Genomic DNA, 19,353 nt, shown 5'->3' on the forward strand with positions numbered 1-19,353 from the left:
GTTTTACCATTCTCAGAGGGGGTGTATGAAGTTACACGGAGCATTAAAAAGAATTGGCGTATTCTACAAACACATTCAGTGTTTAAGGAACAACCAATGATGGCATACCGGCGGGGGAGTAACATCAAAGATAGAGTGGTATATTCCTGGCTTAAACCAGCTGAGGAGACTAGTTCTGAAGAAGTGGGTCATTATCCCTGCCACTCTTGCGCAATGTGTGTGGTAGCTCATACGAATATTCAAATTCCGATTGAGAAGTTGAAAGGATATATACCAGTAGTGAGATCGACGTGCACAAAGATGGCAGTGATATATGTCATTTGGTGTACCTGTAAGACCATGAAAAAATTAAAAACACGCCTGGCAGAAAATAAGAGTGCGTTTAAGTGTCTGAAAATGGAGGCACCCTTGGTGCAACACTGTACGGAGAAAGGACATATCTTTGAAAAGCTCAGGTGCACGGTATTGGAAGTTGTTAAAAGGGATCAGCGGGGTGGAAATGTAGATTTAAAGCTGTTACAGAAGGAGCAAAAATGAATTTTTAAATTGGGAACGGTTCAGCCTGATGGCATGAACAGAGAAGTGGATTGGTCAGTATACCTTAAGGGAAGCTGATTGGTGGTTATTTGGAGAGGGGGAGACATTTATAAGATGTCATCTTGGAGGGGTGTGATAGAGCGTGGAAACGTCATCTGTGATTTGGTGCGTTGGGAGACGGAACCAGATCTGGCCAAGAAACTGAAAGTAAGTCAGACCGGTTGTTTGGTGGCTTTACAAAATTAGTTAAAAAGTAGATAAAATGTTTTTTGAAAAGGATAAGTTAGCTCGTTGTGTTTTATGTAATAGCAGATCCCCTGAAGAAGGCGGGTGTTACCGCCGAAACATCGATGTTGGGAGTTTGAATAACGTGTATATGCAGCAGTATATAACAGCGTGATTCAAGTACAAGAAGTAAATGCAGGAGTGAGAGACAACAGCGAATGGCACCAGAGAATTGATTAGGGATGTGAATCGTTTTTGAACGATTAAAATTATCGTCAGATAATTTTAAAATCGTCCAAAATCGTTAGAGTGCACGATACAATACAAATGCCCACGATTTATCATGAGGGGCATTTGTATTGTATCGTTAAATAGGGGGTGGGAAAACCGGCACACCAAAAAATCCCTAACACCCACCCCGAACCTTTAAAACAAACCCCCACCCTCCCGAACCCCCCCAAAATGTTTTAAATGACTGGGGTCCCAGCGCGATGATCCCAGCGCGATGTCCCGCTCTCTGCCCACGGCTGCTGTGAAGAGAAATGGCGCCGGTGGCCCTTTGCCCTTATCATGTGACAGGGCAACGGTAGCGCCGGCGCCATTTTGATTCCTAGCTCCCGACGTCACACGTCCAGGAGATCGCTCCCGGACTCCCGCTGGACCCCCAGGGACTTTTGGCCAGCTTGGGGGGGCCTCCTGACCCCCACAAGACTTGCCAAAAGTCCAGCGGGGGTCCGGGAACGACCTCCTAAACTCGAATCGTTTTGCCGTACAGCAAAATGGCGCCGACCGTACGGCATGGTCGGCGCCATTTTGCCGTAGGGCAAAACGATTCGAGTTTAGGAGGTCATTCCCGGACCCCCGCTGGACTTTTGGCAAGTCTTGTGGGGGTCAGGAGGCCCCCCCAAGCTGGCCAAAAGTCCCTGGGGGTCCAGCGGGGGTCCGGGAGCGATCTCCTACGCTCCTGACGTCGGGGGACAAAAAAACAAAATGGCGCCGGCGCTACCTTTGCCCTGCTGTCATATGACAGGGCAAAGGTAGCGCCAGCGCCATTTCTACAACGCACCGGAGGTCCGAGAGTAAAAGATCACACCGGGACCCTCCCTCTGGACCCCAGGTAATTTAAGGCATTTTGGGGGGGTTCGGGAGGGTGGGGGATTTATTTTAAAGGGTCGGGGTGGGTTTTAGGGATGTTTTAGTGTGCCGGTTTTCCCACCCTCCCCCGATTTACGATATACACGATATTTTAATAAACAAAACCGCGACGATAAGATTCCCTCCCCCCCCCAGCCGAAATCGATCGTTAAGACGATCGATCACACGATTCACATCTCTAGAAATGATTACATAACAAAACAGCAGTGGGAGATCATAACAGAAGATATTGGAAAACTGCAAGTATAGAAGTGCAAGTGATTAATAAAAGAGCAAAGGAAGCACGATTAGAATATGGATGTGAAGAAATAGTATAACACATGAAGGAGAAGTGTTGGATGTGATTTTAAAATTAGGGTAACATGAATGGGAGGTGAAATAATTTTAACCAACTTGCACTCAACGCAGCAAAAACTGAAATCCAAATCCTCGTCATCTCCAATCAACCCGAGTACACTACCCTCCCCACTGCTGCTGCCCCCACTTTAACCCATTCCCCGCTACCCTCTATAAGAGACCTAGGAGTCCTAATAGACCAACACCTCAGCTTCAAACCTCACATTAAGTCCCTACTAAAAGGAGGTTTCTACAAACTCCACATACTTAAACTGAAACCACTCCTCCACGCCCAAGATTTCCAACTTGTCCTGCAGTCGTCCATCCTCTCCAAACTTGATTATTGCAACTCCCTCCTGTTAGGCCTCCCTTCTTCCACCATCAAACCCCTACAAATCCTTCAAAATGCTATGGCGAGAATCGCCAATAACACCCGTAAGATTGAACACATAACTCCCATACTCAAGGACTTACACTGGCTACCGATCCCCTTTTGCATCCAATACAAAACCCTCACCATCCTGCATAACGCTCTGCACAAAAACAACTCTACATGGCTCAAGGACATGCCACGTTTCCGTACCTTGAATCACCCTACCAGAACTGCCCTCGCAGGCACCCTGCACATCCCACCCCTCAAGACCGCACACCTCTCCAACACCAGAGAGAGAGCATTCACCATCGCCGGCCCCTCCCTTTGGAACTCCCTTCCTCCCTACCTACGACTTGAACCCTCCCTTCATACTTTCAAAAAGGGCATCGAGACTTGGCTATTCAGGCAAGCCTACCCAGAAGCTAATCAAACATAGCCCTCATCCTTCTTACCTCCCCTGCCATCCCCTATATTTTCGCTCCCAACCCACACTCCTCCCCATACCCATCCCGCCCCTGACACCCCGTCTGCCCTCGAGGTGTCTCCCCTCTATCCCACCATCCGCACCTCTCCCGCCTATTACCTCTCCCCCCCCACTCTGTCGATCACGGAGACTCCCCCAAGGACATAATGTAAACGAGCACTCCGCCTGACTTTATCAATCAAGAAAACAGTCACAAATATGTTAGTTATCAAAGTTTTTCTTTTTTGTTATCTCTCACTGTTCAATTATTGTTTATTCCTATCAATTCGCTCTCATCTACCCTCTCTCCTTCTCGCTGTTCTTTCTCCTCCCCCCATCTCACCTTTTTCTTGCCTGCTCCTCCTACCCTTCCCTGTTCATTGTAATTTTCTGCCTGCTTCAGTTTTTTGTAAACCGGTGTGATGTGTGTCCACGAATATTGGTATAGTAAAAGTTCATAAATAAATAAAGAAAGAAAGAAAGAAAATTTAGCGGTAAATAAAATAGATTTTAAAGAGTAAATGAGGTAACTGTGAGTGCCATATACACGAAACTGGTTGCAGCCCTTTGTGGGCAAGAGTTAGACGACTGTAAGAGCACACTATTTTTCTGATACAATTTCCCATGAGGAGAAAATAGTTGTGATTTGGATTTTGGATTATTTAAGTGCAAGATTCCTCTAATTTTGGGGTGTTTAATATGTATAGGTCATCCATCAAGATGAGCTTGTAAGGTCTGTTTAGTCAGGCAGCGGCACCCAATATAACTGGGACTATTTCTGTATCTTTTTTGGTCTTTGATTGCATCTTTTTTACTTGAGGATTTTCCCTCTCCATTCTACAGAATAGTCAGATAGTACTGACACTTGCATCAACAATGCCATTCTTGTGTGGGTTTTTTTTTTTTTTACCACAATGTCCAGTTGAGTACTGTGTATCTACATGTGACCTTGCCACAGTTAATGAGTGCTTCAGTAAAATATTTTTTGGTGGCAAAACTGAGCTGCTGGTGGAAGAGACCATGGGTCTGGTGTGTTGGGTGCATTGTATGAACAGAGGGCTTAGAAAATGATTTAAATTTTCTCTCACATTCAAAAGAATCCGTGTTTCACGCTTCAACAGTTGTGCGAGTACTGCGTTTTTGTTTTAATACTAATTTTTCCCCTCACATTGGCCTGCGCACACCCAAGGGGAGGACGTTATGTAGTGAAGACACAGTGTGGCTTGATGGGAGTGATGTTAGTCAGATGGACATAGTAAGCTTGCTTGGTGAGTGCAAGAGCAGACTGGAGTATGAATTTGAAGTCAGAATGAGAATGGGATTTAAGCCGGAGAAACTCTGCAGAGTGGGTACAGGAATGTAAATAGTGAATTGTGTGATAGAGCTAAGGTTAGAATTTGGCACACCTTGAAGTAAGGAGGACGTGGTGAGGCAAGGTTGTCCAAAGTGGAGGAGATTATAGTATTCTAGGAAGAGTCTGCCACCATCAACAGTCTAACAAGGTTTATGGAGGAGAGGAGAGATACTAATGGCAAGAACACAAGGGTGTTGACTGGTTGAGATTGAGAAGGAGGGATTTAAGTGTGAAATGAGGGTCAGAAAGATGAAAAACAATAGTGGAGAAGCCTGAGAGAGAGCAGTTGGAGTTAGGTCAATGTATTGGCTATGCTGGTGAGTGGGGTGGTAGAGTTTAGCTGGAGGTTATATGGGGAAATTGCAGCCAGAAGCCTTAAGGCAGAAGGATTAGAGGGGTCACCAGCCTGGAAGATAGTCCTGAAGGATAAGAAAAGGGGAAAAAGAAAAGCTAGGAGTAAGTAATTGAGGAAGGAGGGGAAATTACCAGGGGGTCTATAGATAATAGTTACCTGGAGTAGGATGAACTGGTGGATGGAGTGGGAATACAAGGAACAAGATTGAGAAGGGGGTTGCAACTGGCAGCAGAGGGAGATCAGCAGCTCAGCACCACTGCCACAGAGTGAGGCAAACGGGATAAAAGGTATCTCCATCCTAAAGCTTGGACAGCTGTTTCTACGAATAGAAGATATGAGAGAGAATCCATAAGCACATGGTGGGAAAGAAGCAACAGAATTTTCAAAACAAGAGAAAAACAAATTCTTTAAAGAATTAGAAAACAAGGAAACACAATTGACAAAAGCTTAAATGTGGGAAATATGGAGAGTTACTTCAGAAACTCCCTGTGGCTCAGAAACTTGATACAGGATAAGGAAAGATGAACTTGAACCTCAAGCTGAAAGGCTGATAATTGCAGCATAGGACAGTGGAAGATGGACAACATGGCTCACAGCCAGCATAGAAAAGAGCCGTAACACAGATTAATACAGATTCTTTAAAACGGAACTGGTAACGGTCCCACATCTCCTCCCCGAGTGTGAGAAGGCGGCACAGCTCATCCACTGGAAACTGTGTAAGCGCTGTAACATCAGCGTAGCAGAAAAGCATCGGGATCACGACCATGACAGAAATGAAGAGAATGAAGAGGTCATGATCACCTGGAAGATTCCTATTCCAACCAACGAAAAGCTCAATGCAAGAAAATCAGATTTTAGTATGTGTGGAAAGCAAAGGAGAACACTTGGAAGTTAGAAAGAAACAGGCACAGGAAAATACTTCCTAACTACTGGGGATATAGAGGGAAGGGAGCAAAGGTCTCAGCAGACAAAGTCAGATGCAGTGGTGCAAAAATCCAGACTGAAAGGTGGGGGTTTGAGAAAAAATGGGAAAACTTTGCAAAGTCACGGCTGAAACTTGCTACCTTGTGCACAGTTGATCCAGCTGGACTGTAGGACTTGCATCAAATGGAGCCACTGATTCTTGTGTTTGAAAGTATTTTCTGTACGGGTGTGTATCGGGGCTTCAGGCATGTTCTGGTGGGCAATCACGTGGCTTGTGGCGGAGTCGCTGCGAGCAACACCGGGCCCTGCAGCAGCACTTCTCCACGAGGGCCTCCTCTGAGGTTGTCTTTTCACTCCATTTTTATCTTGGTGGTAGTGATAGTGGTAGCCATGGGCCCTGCTCCTGCTGCTTCCCTGGGGCACCTCCTCCCTCCCTCCCCTCCCCTCCCCAACCAACAACCATGGCAGTGGGAAATACTCCCGCCGCCTCCCCTCACACCTGCCTTGCTGCTGCCTCTGCCAGCAGGAAGCAGGTGTAGACATCCCACCACTGCCTTACACCTCGCTGAGCCCCCTGTTCTGCTGTCAGCCGCCTGCCCCTCTTGTGCTCAGGCCACAACAAAAACAAATGTTACAAAAAAAAAAAAAAAGCATTGTGCCAGCCCACTTGGTCTCGCAACAAGGGACACCACCTTGGGAAGCAGCAATAGGCAGTCAATCTAGACCCAATTTTCAGGAGCCATGCTTGGATCCCCCTGACTACCAATGTAAAAAAAATTCAGTTTTTTATTTACATATTTGGAGGGGGAGAAGATTGAGAGAGAGAGCGTGTGTGTGTGTGAGCATGTATGTGTCAGTGAGCCTGTGCGTATGTGAGAGAACATGTCAGTCAGTGAGCATGTGTGTATGCATGAGAGCAGGCATTTGAGTCAGTGAGTGTATGTGTGAACGTGAGTGAGGCAGCCTGTGTATGAGGAAGCATGTGGGTGAGTCAGTGAGATTGTGTGAGTGAGCCACTGAGTGTGGTCAGTGCCAGTTGTCTCTACAGCTCCAATGCTTGCACTGACATGGTGAACTCCATGTCAACTACTTCATAAGCTCAAGTTCCTGTCCATGCAGTGGTGAGGTAAAGGCCGGCTGTCACCATAGTCCAATGCCTGCCCTCGCACCAGTGAATCTCATGTCAGATGTTTCAGTTTCAGTTCCTGTGAGTACACAGTTGAGGTCAGTACCAGCTGACCCTACAGCTCTAGTGCCTGTACTGGCACCGATGAACTCCATGTCAATTGCCTTGTCAACTCCTGTTCCTATCTGTTTGTAGAGACACATAGGTCTCCACTAGTTGGCGCCAGATCCCTGACATTGCATGTAATCAGCTAGCAGGGATACACAATTCCCTCCAGCATCTTCACCTGAGGCTGGCTGGGTGGTATAATCTCATTCCTGAAATGGGGGTGAATCTAGGGTATAGCAGAGGCAGTGTAGATTTGATTTGGAAGAAAGCAGAAGTGTTTGTTGTATTCTCGAAGTCTGGGCCCCAAGCCTAGATAAGGAAGGGAAAGACATCGCTCTGCCAGATCTTTGGGATAAAGACTGGATGGAAAAAAGGAACAGATTTTGCCCTTTTGACTGAGTTTTGAGATTTTTTGTGTCAGACCTGTTCCTTCTGGGAGGCAGAAACCCCTCTCCAAGAGTGCAGGAGGAATCTGTACACTTCTTTGTTCCATCAAGAGGAATTTCAGAGAGCACAGTAAGGTGTCAGTAATTTTTTCTCTAAGATTGAGCTTTGCCATCTAAATGGGAAGGAAGTATTTTTCTGCCCCCGTCCCCCTCTTCCTTGCCCAGAACTGGAAGTCAAGATCTGCTTCCAGAATAGACCTTCCCTCCAGAAAGAGCCCCAATATCAGATTTGGAAAGAAGAGGAAGAAGCCATCTGGAGACCTCCCAAACGGAATTTCCACCCTGGGATGCAGGAAAGCAGCCGGGCTGGTGATTGGGACTTAAACCTTGGACCTCAGGTACTGTGGAAACCAGGGACCCTCCCCACTGCTAAGACACGCTGGCCATGTTGGGATACCTATTCACCTCCAATGGAGGATACTGTACTCTCAATGCCCCACACTGAGGGACACTTTCACAGGAAAAGAGACTGAAATCATTAAACCTGTATGTATTTGGACATTATTTACCACCTCTTGATTGCCTTACTACCAATCATAGTAAAATATTATGTGAACACCCATCCAGTGAGTCTCACCTGATCTGTACCAGTACCTGCCTCAAAGAGCCGGGACAATGCACACTTGACAGAAGACATACATGCCTTGGTTATCCTTTCCCCAACAGCAAGAGCCCTTCCTGGTGATGGGGATCAAGGAAGAGAGAGTGAAGATATGAAGCCCCCGGAGGCAAACAAGATGGTAGCATAGCGAGACAGCGGAACGCCAGCTACCTCTAAGTTTTCTAAAAATCTGACCTTCTTTCTGATTATGCCTTCAAAGAGGAAGGGAAAAGTAAGGGTTTTTCCTCCAGAGCCCTTACCTGGACCCAGTCAGCTGGACATCTTGCATTTTCTGTCTCAAGCAGCGGCATTGGAGGTAACCGAGGAGCCCGTTGCGAGCACTGCTTCAGGAGAGGAGGTAGCGTCGCTGGAGGAGGCGTCCCTCAGTCCCGACCTTTGCACACCCCCTGCGCAGTGCGATTACACCAGGGGAGCTGCACAGTTGCAGCCAGATGACTCGTCTGGAGTGCCAGAGCTGGAGGGGGCATACCCTGAAGGAGCACTGGAAGAGGAGCCAAGACCGGCGAGTACAGATCCCGGAGTTGCTGGAGAGAAGCCCGGTACATCGGGAAGCCCTTCGAGTTGGAGGAGAAGGAGGTTCCCAGGGCCGGAGAGGATGTTGAATCGTTGGTTGCTCTGGCTGAGTCAGGATTGGTGCCGAGACCGGGAGTCGTGATTCTTGAGGCTATTTGGGACCTTGTTGCAGGTCAAGGACTCTTTAACTAGGTTGGAAAAGAATGTTGACTCCTTAAATTACAATCTTCAAGAGAGAATATTGGGAATTCAGGAACAAGGAACGGTTTTGACAAACAGGTTAAGTGAAGTGGAAAAAAAGGTTCAAACCATTTCAACAGTTATTACTGCGATTATAAAAGAATAATTGTCTTCTTCAAGACGTTTAGAAATATTAGAAAATGGTTTGAGACAGTTAAATGTGATAATCTTAAACTTTCCTAAAATTATGGGAGAAATTCCATATATTACCTTAAAAAAGTTTCTAACAGGAGCTCTAGGTTTTCTGAACAGAATATTCCCTCGATAAATTCATGCAGATTTTTGCCAAATAGAGCAACTGTTAGCTTTCTTGAGAGTTCCAATATAGAAATTATTGAGAGAAAGGTTTTATTAGTTTCCCTTATAGCAACCCAAGATGTCAGTATTTTGATGCGTAACTACTTTAAAAAATTTCCTGTTACTTTTTATGATCAGGAAGTCAGGATTTATCCTGACATGGCACCTGTTACGCAACTTAGAAGAAAAGAATTTTTGTCATATAGACTAAATGTTACCACCATGGGGGTTTTCTTTCTCTCTACGATACCCTTGTAAATGTATTGACTATTTTTTGACTGTGGTTGCTGCTTAATATTCTGACATTGTTGTGATTGTTGTGTTACTCTGTCCCTTCTCAGTTTCTATAATGGCAAGCAACTCAAGCCTCCCCATCTCGCGCATCCATTACCCATCCCATAGAGTTCCCCACCCCACCCTCTTCAGCTCTACCACCCGGCGCAAGTCCCTCCTCTCCATCCTTATTTCCCCACTCACCCAACTCCTAGGACTCACTACCCTATCTATCGTGCTATTCAATGCACAGTCCCTATCCAAGAAAATCGTAATCCTGAATGATTTATTAGTCGATTGTAAGCCTGAAATCTGCGCGGTCATGAGACGTGGCTTAAAAATTCAGATATTGTCTTACTCAATCAATTTCCTACTATTACTTACGATATTTACTCTATCCCGAGACCCAAGAAACGAGGCGGAGGCCTCCTCTTAGCTGTCAAAAAGCACATAAATATCAAACCTGTGAAAACTGACGCCCCACCCAACTTTGAGATTGGGCTTTTCAAATCCCAGGAACTCCAGGTCTGCATAGTATATGACCCCCGGCCTTCTGGAACTCAACCCGTCCCCCCTTATTGAATTCATCTCCATTAACCTCGATTGTGATGCCCCTGCTATCATCCTAGAAGACTTCAACCTCCACGTCAATGTTTCCCCCCGCTCCCCGTCCTGTGAAGCTTTCCTCATCTCACTTGAAGCCACTGGTTTTACGTAAATCATTTCTTCCCCCACACAGAAAGCAGGGCACACTTTGGACCTCATCTTTATTAATGCCAGTATCCACTCCACTAAAAGCCCTCATGTACCCCTGTCCCATGGTCCGACCACTCCATCATTAAATCCTCTCTTTCCATAAATATACCCATCTCTAACAATCCCACATCCAGCACCTCCATTGTTTTTAGAAAATCGTGCCCTAGCGAGGATCTCATCTCAGCCGTTGCCGGATTCTCCTCTAAACTTGACTGCTCCACCCCCGACACGGCCCTTGACTCCTGGAGCACTGTCACCTTAGACATTAGACATTGCGAACAAACTGTGTCCCATCACCAGACGCGAATTGAAACCGTCTATGAAAAAGTAGAACCCATGGTACTCCTCCGAACTCAGGCAACAGGAAAGATCCTGGCGCAAGAACCCCACCCCACAAAAAGCTTCCACCTTCAAATCCTCCTTACATCTCTACAGACTCGCCACCCTGAAAGCTAAACGAGATTACTACGCCTTAAGAATACACGACTACCAAATACAATCCTAAAGCCCTCTTTACCTATGTATCCAACCTCACCAAGCATACACCCCCTCCTATTCCAGACAACAAAGCCAGTAGTAAATGTGAAGAACTGACTTCCTACTTTCATAACATTTACCTACTACCCCTTTGCCAACTCCTATCAAGCCTAGGAATAACTTACTACATGTATGCCGACGACATTCAACTCCTCATCCCAATCACTTCCACCTTAGAAGACGCATTGTCGACAGCAGCCACACACCTTGATACAATTCAAAATATGCTAAACCACCTAAAACTATGCCTAAACATGAACAAAACCGAATGCATGCTAATCAGAAGAAAAATCTCAGGATCGTTAACCACACCACCCTTCCAAATTGACAACCTCAGCATACAACTCAAAGATAACGTAAAAGACCTTGGCATTTGGATTGACAGCGAACTAAACTATAAAAAACACATTGCAACAAAAACAAAAGAAGGCTTCCGTAAACTCCAAATACTCAAACACCTAAAACCATTGCTTCACCACCATGAATTCAGAGCCACCTTACAAGCCCTCATCTTCAACAGCCTAGACTACTGCAACTCACTCTTAATAGGTCTACCTAAAACAGCCTTAAAACCGCTTCAGTTACTACAGAATGTCGCAGCCAGAGTCCTAACTGGGAAAAAGAGATCCGACCACATCACCCCCGTACTCAACAATCTACACTGGCTTCCGGTAGACAAAAGAATAGAATTCAAAGTTCTAACAATTCTACACAATGCAATTCATAAGGCCGACAACACAGCTCTGGACAACATCATACATGTACACAGGTCACTACGCACGACCAGATCAACAAGTCACCTACATCTAGAAGTGCCACCACTACCGCTAGCCAAACTGTTCTCCACAAAAAACAGAGCCATTTCCATTGCTGGCCCGAATCTATGGAACTCCTTACCACAACACCTGAGCTCACAAGAAAACCTTAAAGCTTTTAAAAAAGAACTCAAAACATGGCTTTTCAATCAAACACTCAAGGATGGCATAGGATAGCACAACAGACCACACCTACTGCATTTCATCTCCGAGTTTGCAATATCATTCCATTGACTCTCTCTCTCTGACACACCGAATCCTCACCTATCATCTCCCTCTAACAATTCCTCCCCATACATAATTTGAGCACGGCTATATACCTCGTTATATGATTTATATCATTGGTTTGGTTTTCTATCTATTGTACTAAGTTATTGTTCAGTACCAGTTCTTGTTACTGTTTAAATGCGTTAGATGTAACAGGTTGTTATAAATGTAAACCGGAGTGAAGGCATTTTTTTGCTATACCTCGGTATATAAAAAACTCCTAAATAAAAAATAAATAAATAACAAATTGCGAACATTCTCCTCAGATTTCCCCCTAACCCTCACCCGCTCCCTATAACCATAAGCGCTATCTCTACTCCCGCCATCTTCAATGACCTTGATCTCGTCTCATCCATCGAAATTGCTTCAATCCTCAAGAAAATTAAACCGTCAACACACCCTTCCGATACCATTCCAACCAAAGCCCTCCTCACAATACATGACACCATTTCCAAACCTATTGCTGACATCATCAACTGCTCCCTTTCATCAGGCTCCGTCCCTGACTCACTCAAGCATGCAGTGGTTAAACCACTGCTCAAAAAACCCTCTTTAGACCCCAAGGACCCTGCTAATTTTCGCCCTATCTCTAACCTCCCATTCATCTCAAAAATCATGGAAAAGGTCGTCAATTCACAGTTAACAGACTTTCTTGAAACCAATAATATACTTCACTCCTCACAATTCGGCTTCCGCAAATACCTTAACACTGAGACCCTCCTCCTCTCTTTAACCGACCATCTCCTTAGGGGAATGGACCAAAGACATTCTTATATCCTTGCACTGTTGGACATTTCGTCGGCCTTCGACACAATAAATCATAATCACCTCCTCTCCCGCCTATCTGACATTGGCCTCTCTGGTTCGGCCCTCAAGTGGTTCACCTCCTATCTAGCCAATAGGCAATTCTCTGTGAAGATAGGCAATGCTGAATCCACTTACTATGCTGTCTCTCAGGGAGTCCCCCAGGGCTCCGCCCTCTCTTCTACCCTATTTAATATCTACCTCACCCCACTTTGCCATCTCCTAACAGAACTCGGCCTCAAATTCTACCTTTATGCTGATGATGTGCAAATCATAATACCTATTCAAGGCTCTCTATCCAATGCCCTTAAATTCTGAGGAAATTGTCTTGCAGATATCAACACCTTACTCACTAAACTCCATCTGGCTTTAAACACCTCCAAAACAGAACTGCTCCTGATCTCACAACATTTACCTATTAAATCCTCACTCACAATGATCCTGCCTTCCAGAAAATTCACGCGCACCACTGCGCTAGAAACCTTGGGGTTCAGATTGATCAGCAATTAAATCTCAAAAAACACATCAATGCTATCCTCAAGGAGGGTTTCTACAAACTCAATGTTATGAAAAAACTGAAACCTTTTCTCCATGCCAGTGACTTTCGAACTGTCGTACAGGCCACACTAGCGTCCAAAATGGATTACTGTAACTCCCTCTTTCTTGGCTTACACTACTCCTCCATAAAACCACTCCAAATGCTGCAGAATGCAGTAGCCAGGTCTATCTCTAACGCACGTAAATACGATCATATCTCCCCTATCCTGAAAGACCTGCACTGGCTCCCTATCCCCTCTCATATCCTCTTTAAAACCCTCACTACCATCCGTAAAGCCATATATACTCACAATTCCAACTGGCTTGACGAGCCCTTCCGCCTCACATGCCCAACTCGGCCAACCAGGAGTTCCAAAAAAGGGACCCTCCATGTGCCCTCCTTAAAGAAAGCACACCTCACATCCACGAGGGAGCGGATGTGCTCCATTGCTGGCCCCACGCATTGGAATGCACTTCCGACCCACCTCAGGCTAGAACCATGCATGACAAAATTCAGATCACAATTAAAAACCTGGCTTTTCAAACAAGCCTTCCCCCAAAACCCTTAGCAGCCCTCATTCTAAGTCATGCTATAATTGTATATGCCCTTTTGTATTAACATGTTACATTTGCCTTGTTACTGTTTCTTATTGTTATTAATTATGCCCATTGCGATTGTTCCTTCTTGACCTGCTTTCCTTTGGTTCGTTGTATCCCTTCCCCCCCCCCCAACGCCCTGTTCTTTGTAATTTCCTTTCTATAGTTCGCTGTAAACCGATATGATGTCCCCACTAATATCGGTATAAAAGTCTCTTTAAATAAAGAAAGAAAGAAAGAAGGGGGAGGAAATTTTTTTTTTTTTTTTTCAAATTGAACAGTTGCGGCAGTTTATAGATGCCTGGAAACCTATAACATCATCTCCCAATCCTTAAGAGGAAAAGGTATATTTATGAAAATACCACTGAAAATCTGTGCATAGCCCATACCTAAATTTTTTATTCGCTCTTAAAAACTCTTGGTTATATAAAAATGTTTGCCTCTTCAATATTTCTTTAAGGGTTTATTGAAATGTCCTTAGTATAAATCTTTGATTCCTAATTGATTATATTTGTAAATAGGGTAATATGTTATAATGTTTAAAAATTTAATTTAGAAGTTGTTGCATAAAATAATCCGTTGTGAAAAAGGATATTTAAAAATTGTAAAATGGAAAATGAATAAATAAATAATAATAATAAAAAAAAGACAATATGAAGCCCCCAGATACATATTCCTAGAAATAGGGTTATATGTGCACTGGTGAAGTCAGAGCCAGCTGCTACCACAGCTCCAGTGCCTGCTTTTGCATTGGTAAATTATGTGCCAGCTTCCTTGTCAACCCAGCGTTCCTGTCCATGCACCAGTAAAGTCAGCACCAGCTGCTCTTGCAGCTCTTACTACCATGAACTCCATGTTAGCTGTTCTTTCAGTTCCGGTCCTTGATTGTGCACCGATGAAGTCAGAGCCAGCTGTTACCACAGCTCTGGTGCCTGCTTGAACAATGGTAAACTCTGCGTCAACTTCCTTGCCAAACCAAGCTTCTCTCTATGCACCATTGGAGTCAGCGCTGGCTGCCATTGCATCTCCAGTGCCTGCCTTCATACTGGTGAACTCCATGTCAGCTGTCTCTCCAGTTCCAGTTCTTGTCTGTTCCTTGGTGAAGACGGCACCATCTGTCTCCATAGCTCTAGTGTCTGCTCTGGCTCTGGGGAACTCCCTTGTCAACCCAAGTTCCTGCTCTTGGAATTAAGTCTGAGACTGTGCTTCCCCAGATTGGGCCTGGAACCCTGGAGGTCTTTTGAGAGTATAAGGGCACCATTAATTGGGGGAGGGGGTTGTATTCTGTCAGGGTTGATGGGATTTGAACCTGTGGTCATGGGGATTCTAGACCATGGACTTACCACAGGGATGTGGAGGCTGCTTGCTCTCCAGGAAGTTCTAGTATTTTAGTTCCAGGAGTGTCAGACATGTCCCTGCAGGCTCCCTATTGGACCAGCATTAGGTGTTTCCCAAATTGAGGGCTGACACACCTTTGCTGGTCCTATAATCCTCTTTGTGTCTGCCCTGTGGAAGCACCATCCATGTGATTCCTAATTTCCTGTATTTTTGCCTGGTAATCATGTTCTTGCATGATAATCCTTCCTGTCTTACAGTCCAGGTTCCATGTCCTGTTTGTCCAGTTCTAGTGTTCCTGCCTCTCGCTTCTCTTATGGGTTTTTCTCCAACCCTTGGATTCCACCGGCCTTGCCTTTCCAGGGTGGCCCTGACTGCCGAGAGCAGATACTCCTTGGCATGGGTGTAGGCCTGAAAAAAGAATGAGTCTGTGCCCCTCCTCAGATTACAGGCAAGTGTACTGCCTCAGCATCAGGGTTGAGGTGTATGGTGTGTAGACTAATTGCTGGCCTGATCTGCATTTTAGTCTAGGTGCCAGTTCTCTCAGTGCAGTGGGTGCTTGAGCACCTCCAGTATTGAGCAAACCTTCCATTGTACACAAATCTATTTCATGCATATTCATTGTGGATATCCGGAAAACTCAATTAGGTGGGTGTGTCCTGAGGACTGGGTTGAGAACCACTGCTTTAGGGACCACAAACAGAGATTTTCCTTTATGCAAAGCGAATTTTGGTTTTTCATAGACCATAATCCATGTAGATATCGGCCTATTGTTATGTAGGTCAAAATTCAAATGGCAGTTTCTGTGGTAAATTTCAGTGAGCTGACAGAGAGCATTTTACTGTACCAAGATGCTCTTTCCCTGGGAAGTAATTCTTTTTATAAGAACACTCTCCATATAAGAATATCTCACTATCCTTTATGAGAGCACTCTTTAATGGGTAGGTTTTCACAGGCCTACTGTGGCCTTTCCTGTTGAAGTCATTTCCGTTATAAGAACACACGCCCTTATAAGAGAATGTCTCTTCCTATCAGGGAATTATCTTAAGAAGGTGCGGGTTCTAGGGCTGATCTTACTGCAGCAGGGCCCTGGAACACTTGCTGACAGGAAACTATAGTGTTGGGGGTGGGGCTAGCATGGAGGTGTGGTGCCTCCCCCCCAAAGTGCGGGGCCCAGGGCTGTTTTTCCCTGCTTGCCCCTCCTGAGGACAGCCCTGCTTCCTATGGAAGTAATTCCCAATGTGAGAACATTTCACTTACAAAAGCATCTTGTCACAGTTCCGTTACATTTCTTCTCATGGAAGTAACATGTTTTAAGAACATTAAACTTATTTAGGGATTAAACCAATAGGGAGGCAACCACTGGGAACGTGAAATTATGTTTGCAGAAAAATGTTTTATAAATAGACATCCAGCATAACCAAAAAATTAAGTTCATTTGCACTTAGAACTGTTTAAATAAACTATGTTTCTTTATTAATTAAATGTATTTCTCCACCGATAAAAAAAAATATGCCTTGGCTAGCTCTCTGAAGCTCTGTATTGTTCAATGGAAAAAAAACATTTCCTGCATTTCTTAGAGACCTGCAAGGAAAGGAAGACCTTTGAAGCTCCCTGAGATGGCGGCCCTGCTAGGAATAACTGTTTCATGTCTCTGTGGGAAACAGAGGCTCTAATTTGAAATGATTCCTTAATGTTTTACGATGGATGGAAGCTCTGCTCAGATTTGATTCCTTAGTGTCTTGGATTGAGGTGGAGTCCATGCTCAGAGATGCCATTATTGTTGCTTCATCTTGGATATAGATCTTGGAGGTACATTCAATAGTGCAGTTGCTATCTTAAAGTTAGCTGGCTTTAGGGCAGGTCTTTGGCCTGACCAGATCTAGCCAGCTAAGTTATCCAGCTAACTCTGAATATTAATGTTAGCCGGCTAACTCAGTTTCTCCCAGTTTTGCCCCTGGATTACCCCTAATTTAGCCCGCTAAATTCTATCTTATTAGCTCACTAGAAGTTAGCTGGATAAATGCCCAAATATTCATTTTGAGTTAGCCAGCTAAATGCTTTTGAATACAGACCTCCTTATTTACAATTAATTTGTGTTTTCCTCTGCAGTTATTACAGACAGGTCCTTGGACAAGATGACTTTCACCAATGACATGGGAAGTGAAGAGGAACTGTATGAGGACTTTCGGAGCTGTAATCACAACTATGGACATTTGGGAGGAGGGGGAGAACAGCTTGCCATTAATGAGGTAATATATAAAGCTCTCACTTCTTCTATGCTCAGGGGTGCCCATCTTTGACAATATAAGTTCTCTTTTGGATTTTAGATAAGTAGAGACTAATCTAACAGAGCAGGAAAGAGGTAGGTATTTGTCTCTCTGCTATTTCCTTTTTGCTTTGAAGAATTTCCAGGTCTTGTTTTATATGCTGCAAACAGATGCTGGAAATCTCACGTAGTGTGTTGTGCACACTGTTCTCAAAGGAAAAGAAAGACGGTATTATTGACTGACTTTCACCTATAACTGCACAGTGTGACTGCCAACAGTGATGGTGGGTCTAAAAATGTGTTTTCCTGAGAAAAAGAATTATCACCGTTTTCAGTGTGTTCTAGTCATAGCCATTTTGGGCCTGGAGAAAATAAGATTCAATGCAAGTTATGGCACCTTTTTTAATTGAACCAACAAGTAGATTGAGAAAAGCTACCCAGGAATCTGAAGGGGGAAGTATCATTGAATAGAATAGAGCAGAATTCTCTGTACAAGCTTTGCTGAGTACATGTAGTAGCCTCATTGTATATGCCAAATCTTAGTAAAACAACCAACCACCACTATTTAAATATGAAAAGAAACAAAGAGTTAAATCCATACTGGCAGCACATGGCCCAGGCGAAAAAAAAATATGCCCAGCCTCAGTACTAGGACCGATGGTAGTGGTAGCGACAGTGCAGAATCTTAGGGTGAAGATAACACTTCTGCCATTTGTTTGGGGGCCCATTCCGGCCATAAACAAACCAAAGAATTTAATGAAAAAAATGTAAAGGGCTGAATCAGTCACTTGGATGTTGTAGGACAAGAAAGAAATTATGTTTATTTATTTATTTATGTATTTATTTGTTTATTTCCTGGTTTTTCTAGACCGATGTTGGTATGAACCTTCACACCGGTTTACAATGTTTCTTTATAATAAATTCAACATAACATACAATAATTCATAAAAAACACAGAAAACAATCATAAAATCCTGAATCTAACTTAAAACTACAGCTTTTAGGGAATGGATCTGTATTCCTAACTAGCAGGTACAAAAACTGGTGTAGCAAGCTACTATAAACCAGTTCCTGCCCCCATGAGCTTTTCATGAGTTGGTGCCTTACAATGTGGACAGAGCTGTGTCTGGATCTGAGTGATGTGCTTTGGACCTGTGAAAAAGGTTTTTTCAAACCTGCAGAGACTGCAAGCCGCCGCAGCCAAGGTGAAGGAATATAAAAATACATCAAAACCCATGTGTGCTGTCCTCTGAATGACAAATGTTGTGTAAGAGCCAGCATCCAGCATTCACAAGTGTTAACAAGTTGGGAAAAGGGCTGCACTGTTTAGCCTGCCCAGAGAACAGCACTACATAACCAGCAGAGGAGGAAGCCAAAGGAATGGTGGGAGACCATTTAAGGAAGAAAAGGCACAATTTGGCTAGCTCTGTGTGTGAGGGGTGGGGATGGCCAGGAGTGGAGCCAGGAGCTAGAAAAAGAGGAGTTCATCTAGCAGCCCTGCAATCAGTTCTTCTCCCAAAGAGCTAATCATCAAGAGGGAGAGACCGAAGTCTGCGCTCTGATGAAACAGACATAGCCGAGCTACATATAAAATCCCAACAAGGGACAGGTGAGCCAGGAGCTGAAAAACTGAGAGACTTCCTTTTCAGAAATATCCAGGCCCAGGAGCATATGGCCTGATCACCCTCCTTAGAGACTGAGTTAAGTTATCTAAACTTTGCACAGAGAGTAAATTAGCATAAGAACATAAGAACATGCCATACTAGGTCAGAACAAGGATCCATCAAGCCCAGCATCCTGTTTCCAACAGTGGCCAATCCAGGCCATAAGAACCTGGCAAGTACCCAAAAACTAAGTCTATTCCATGTTACTGTTGCTAGTAATAGCAGTTGTTATTTTCTAAGTCAACTTAATTAATAGCAGGTAATGGACTTCTCCTCCAGGAACTTATCCAGTCCTTTTTTAAACACAGCTACACTTGTTATGACCTAGGGAGATGTGAACCCTTGGACCGAGGGGGAGTTGGTACTACCTGAGGAGACAACACCTCGGGTTCCCCCGTTGAGTGGCGAGGCAGAGTCGAAGTAGG

At 44.5% G+C, this 19,353-nt stretch overlaps 1 protein-coding gene across 2 annotated transcripts in view; it reads left to right on the forward strand.

Annotated features, from left to right (window-relative positions):
* The window catches only part of LOC115098785 (rho guanine nucleotide exchange factor 4-like), a 180,170-nt gene that overhangs the window by 38,436 nt on the left and 122,381 nt on the right, over positions 1-19,353 (forward strand). For both annotated transcript variants that reach the window (XM_029615723.1, XM_029615725.1), the window contains exon 2: positions 17,108-17,247. In XM_029615723.1, the coding sequence (XP_029471583.1) occupies positions 17,134-17,247 (114 nt within the window). In that variant the 5' untranslated portion in view covers positions 17,108-17,133. The remainder of the gene's footprint in view (positions 1-17,107; positions 17,248-19,353) is intronic.

Source organism: Rhinatrema bivittatum, chromosome 9 (assembly GCF_901001135.1).
Source record: "Rhinatrema bivittatum chromosome 9, aRhiBiv1.1, whole genome shotgun sequence".
Classification (NCBI taxonomy): Eukaryota; Metazoa; Chordata; class Amphibia; order Gymnophiona; family Rhinatrematidae; genus Rhinatrema; species Rhinatrema bivittatum.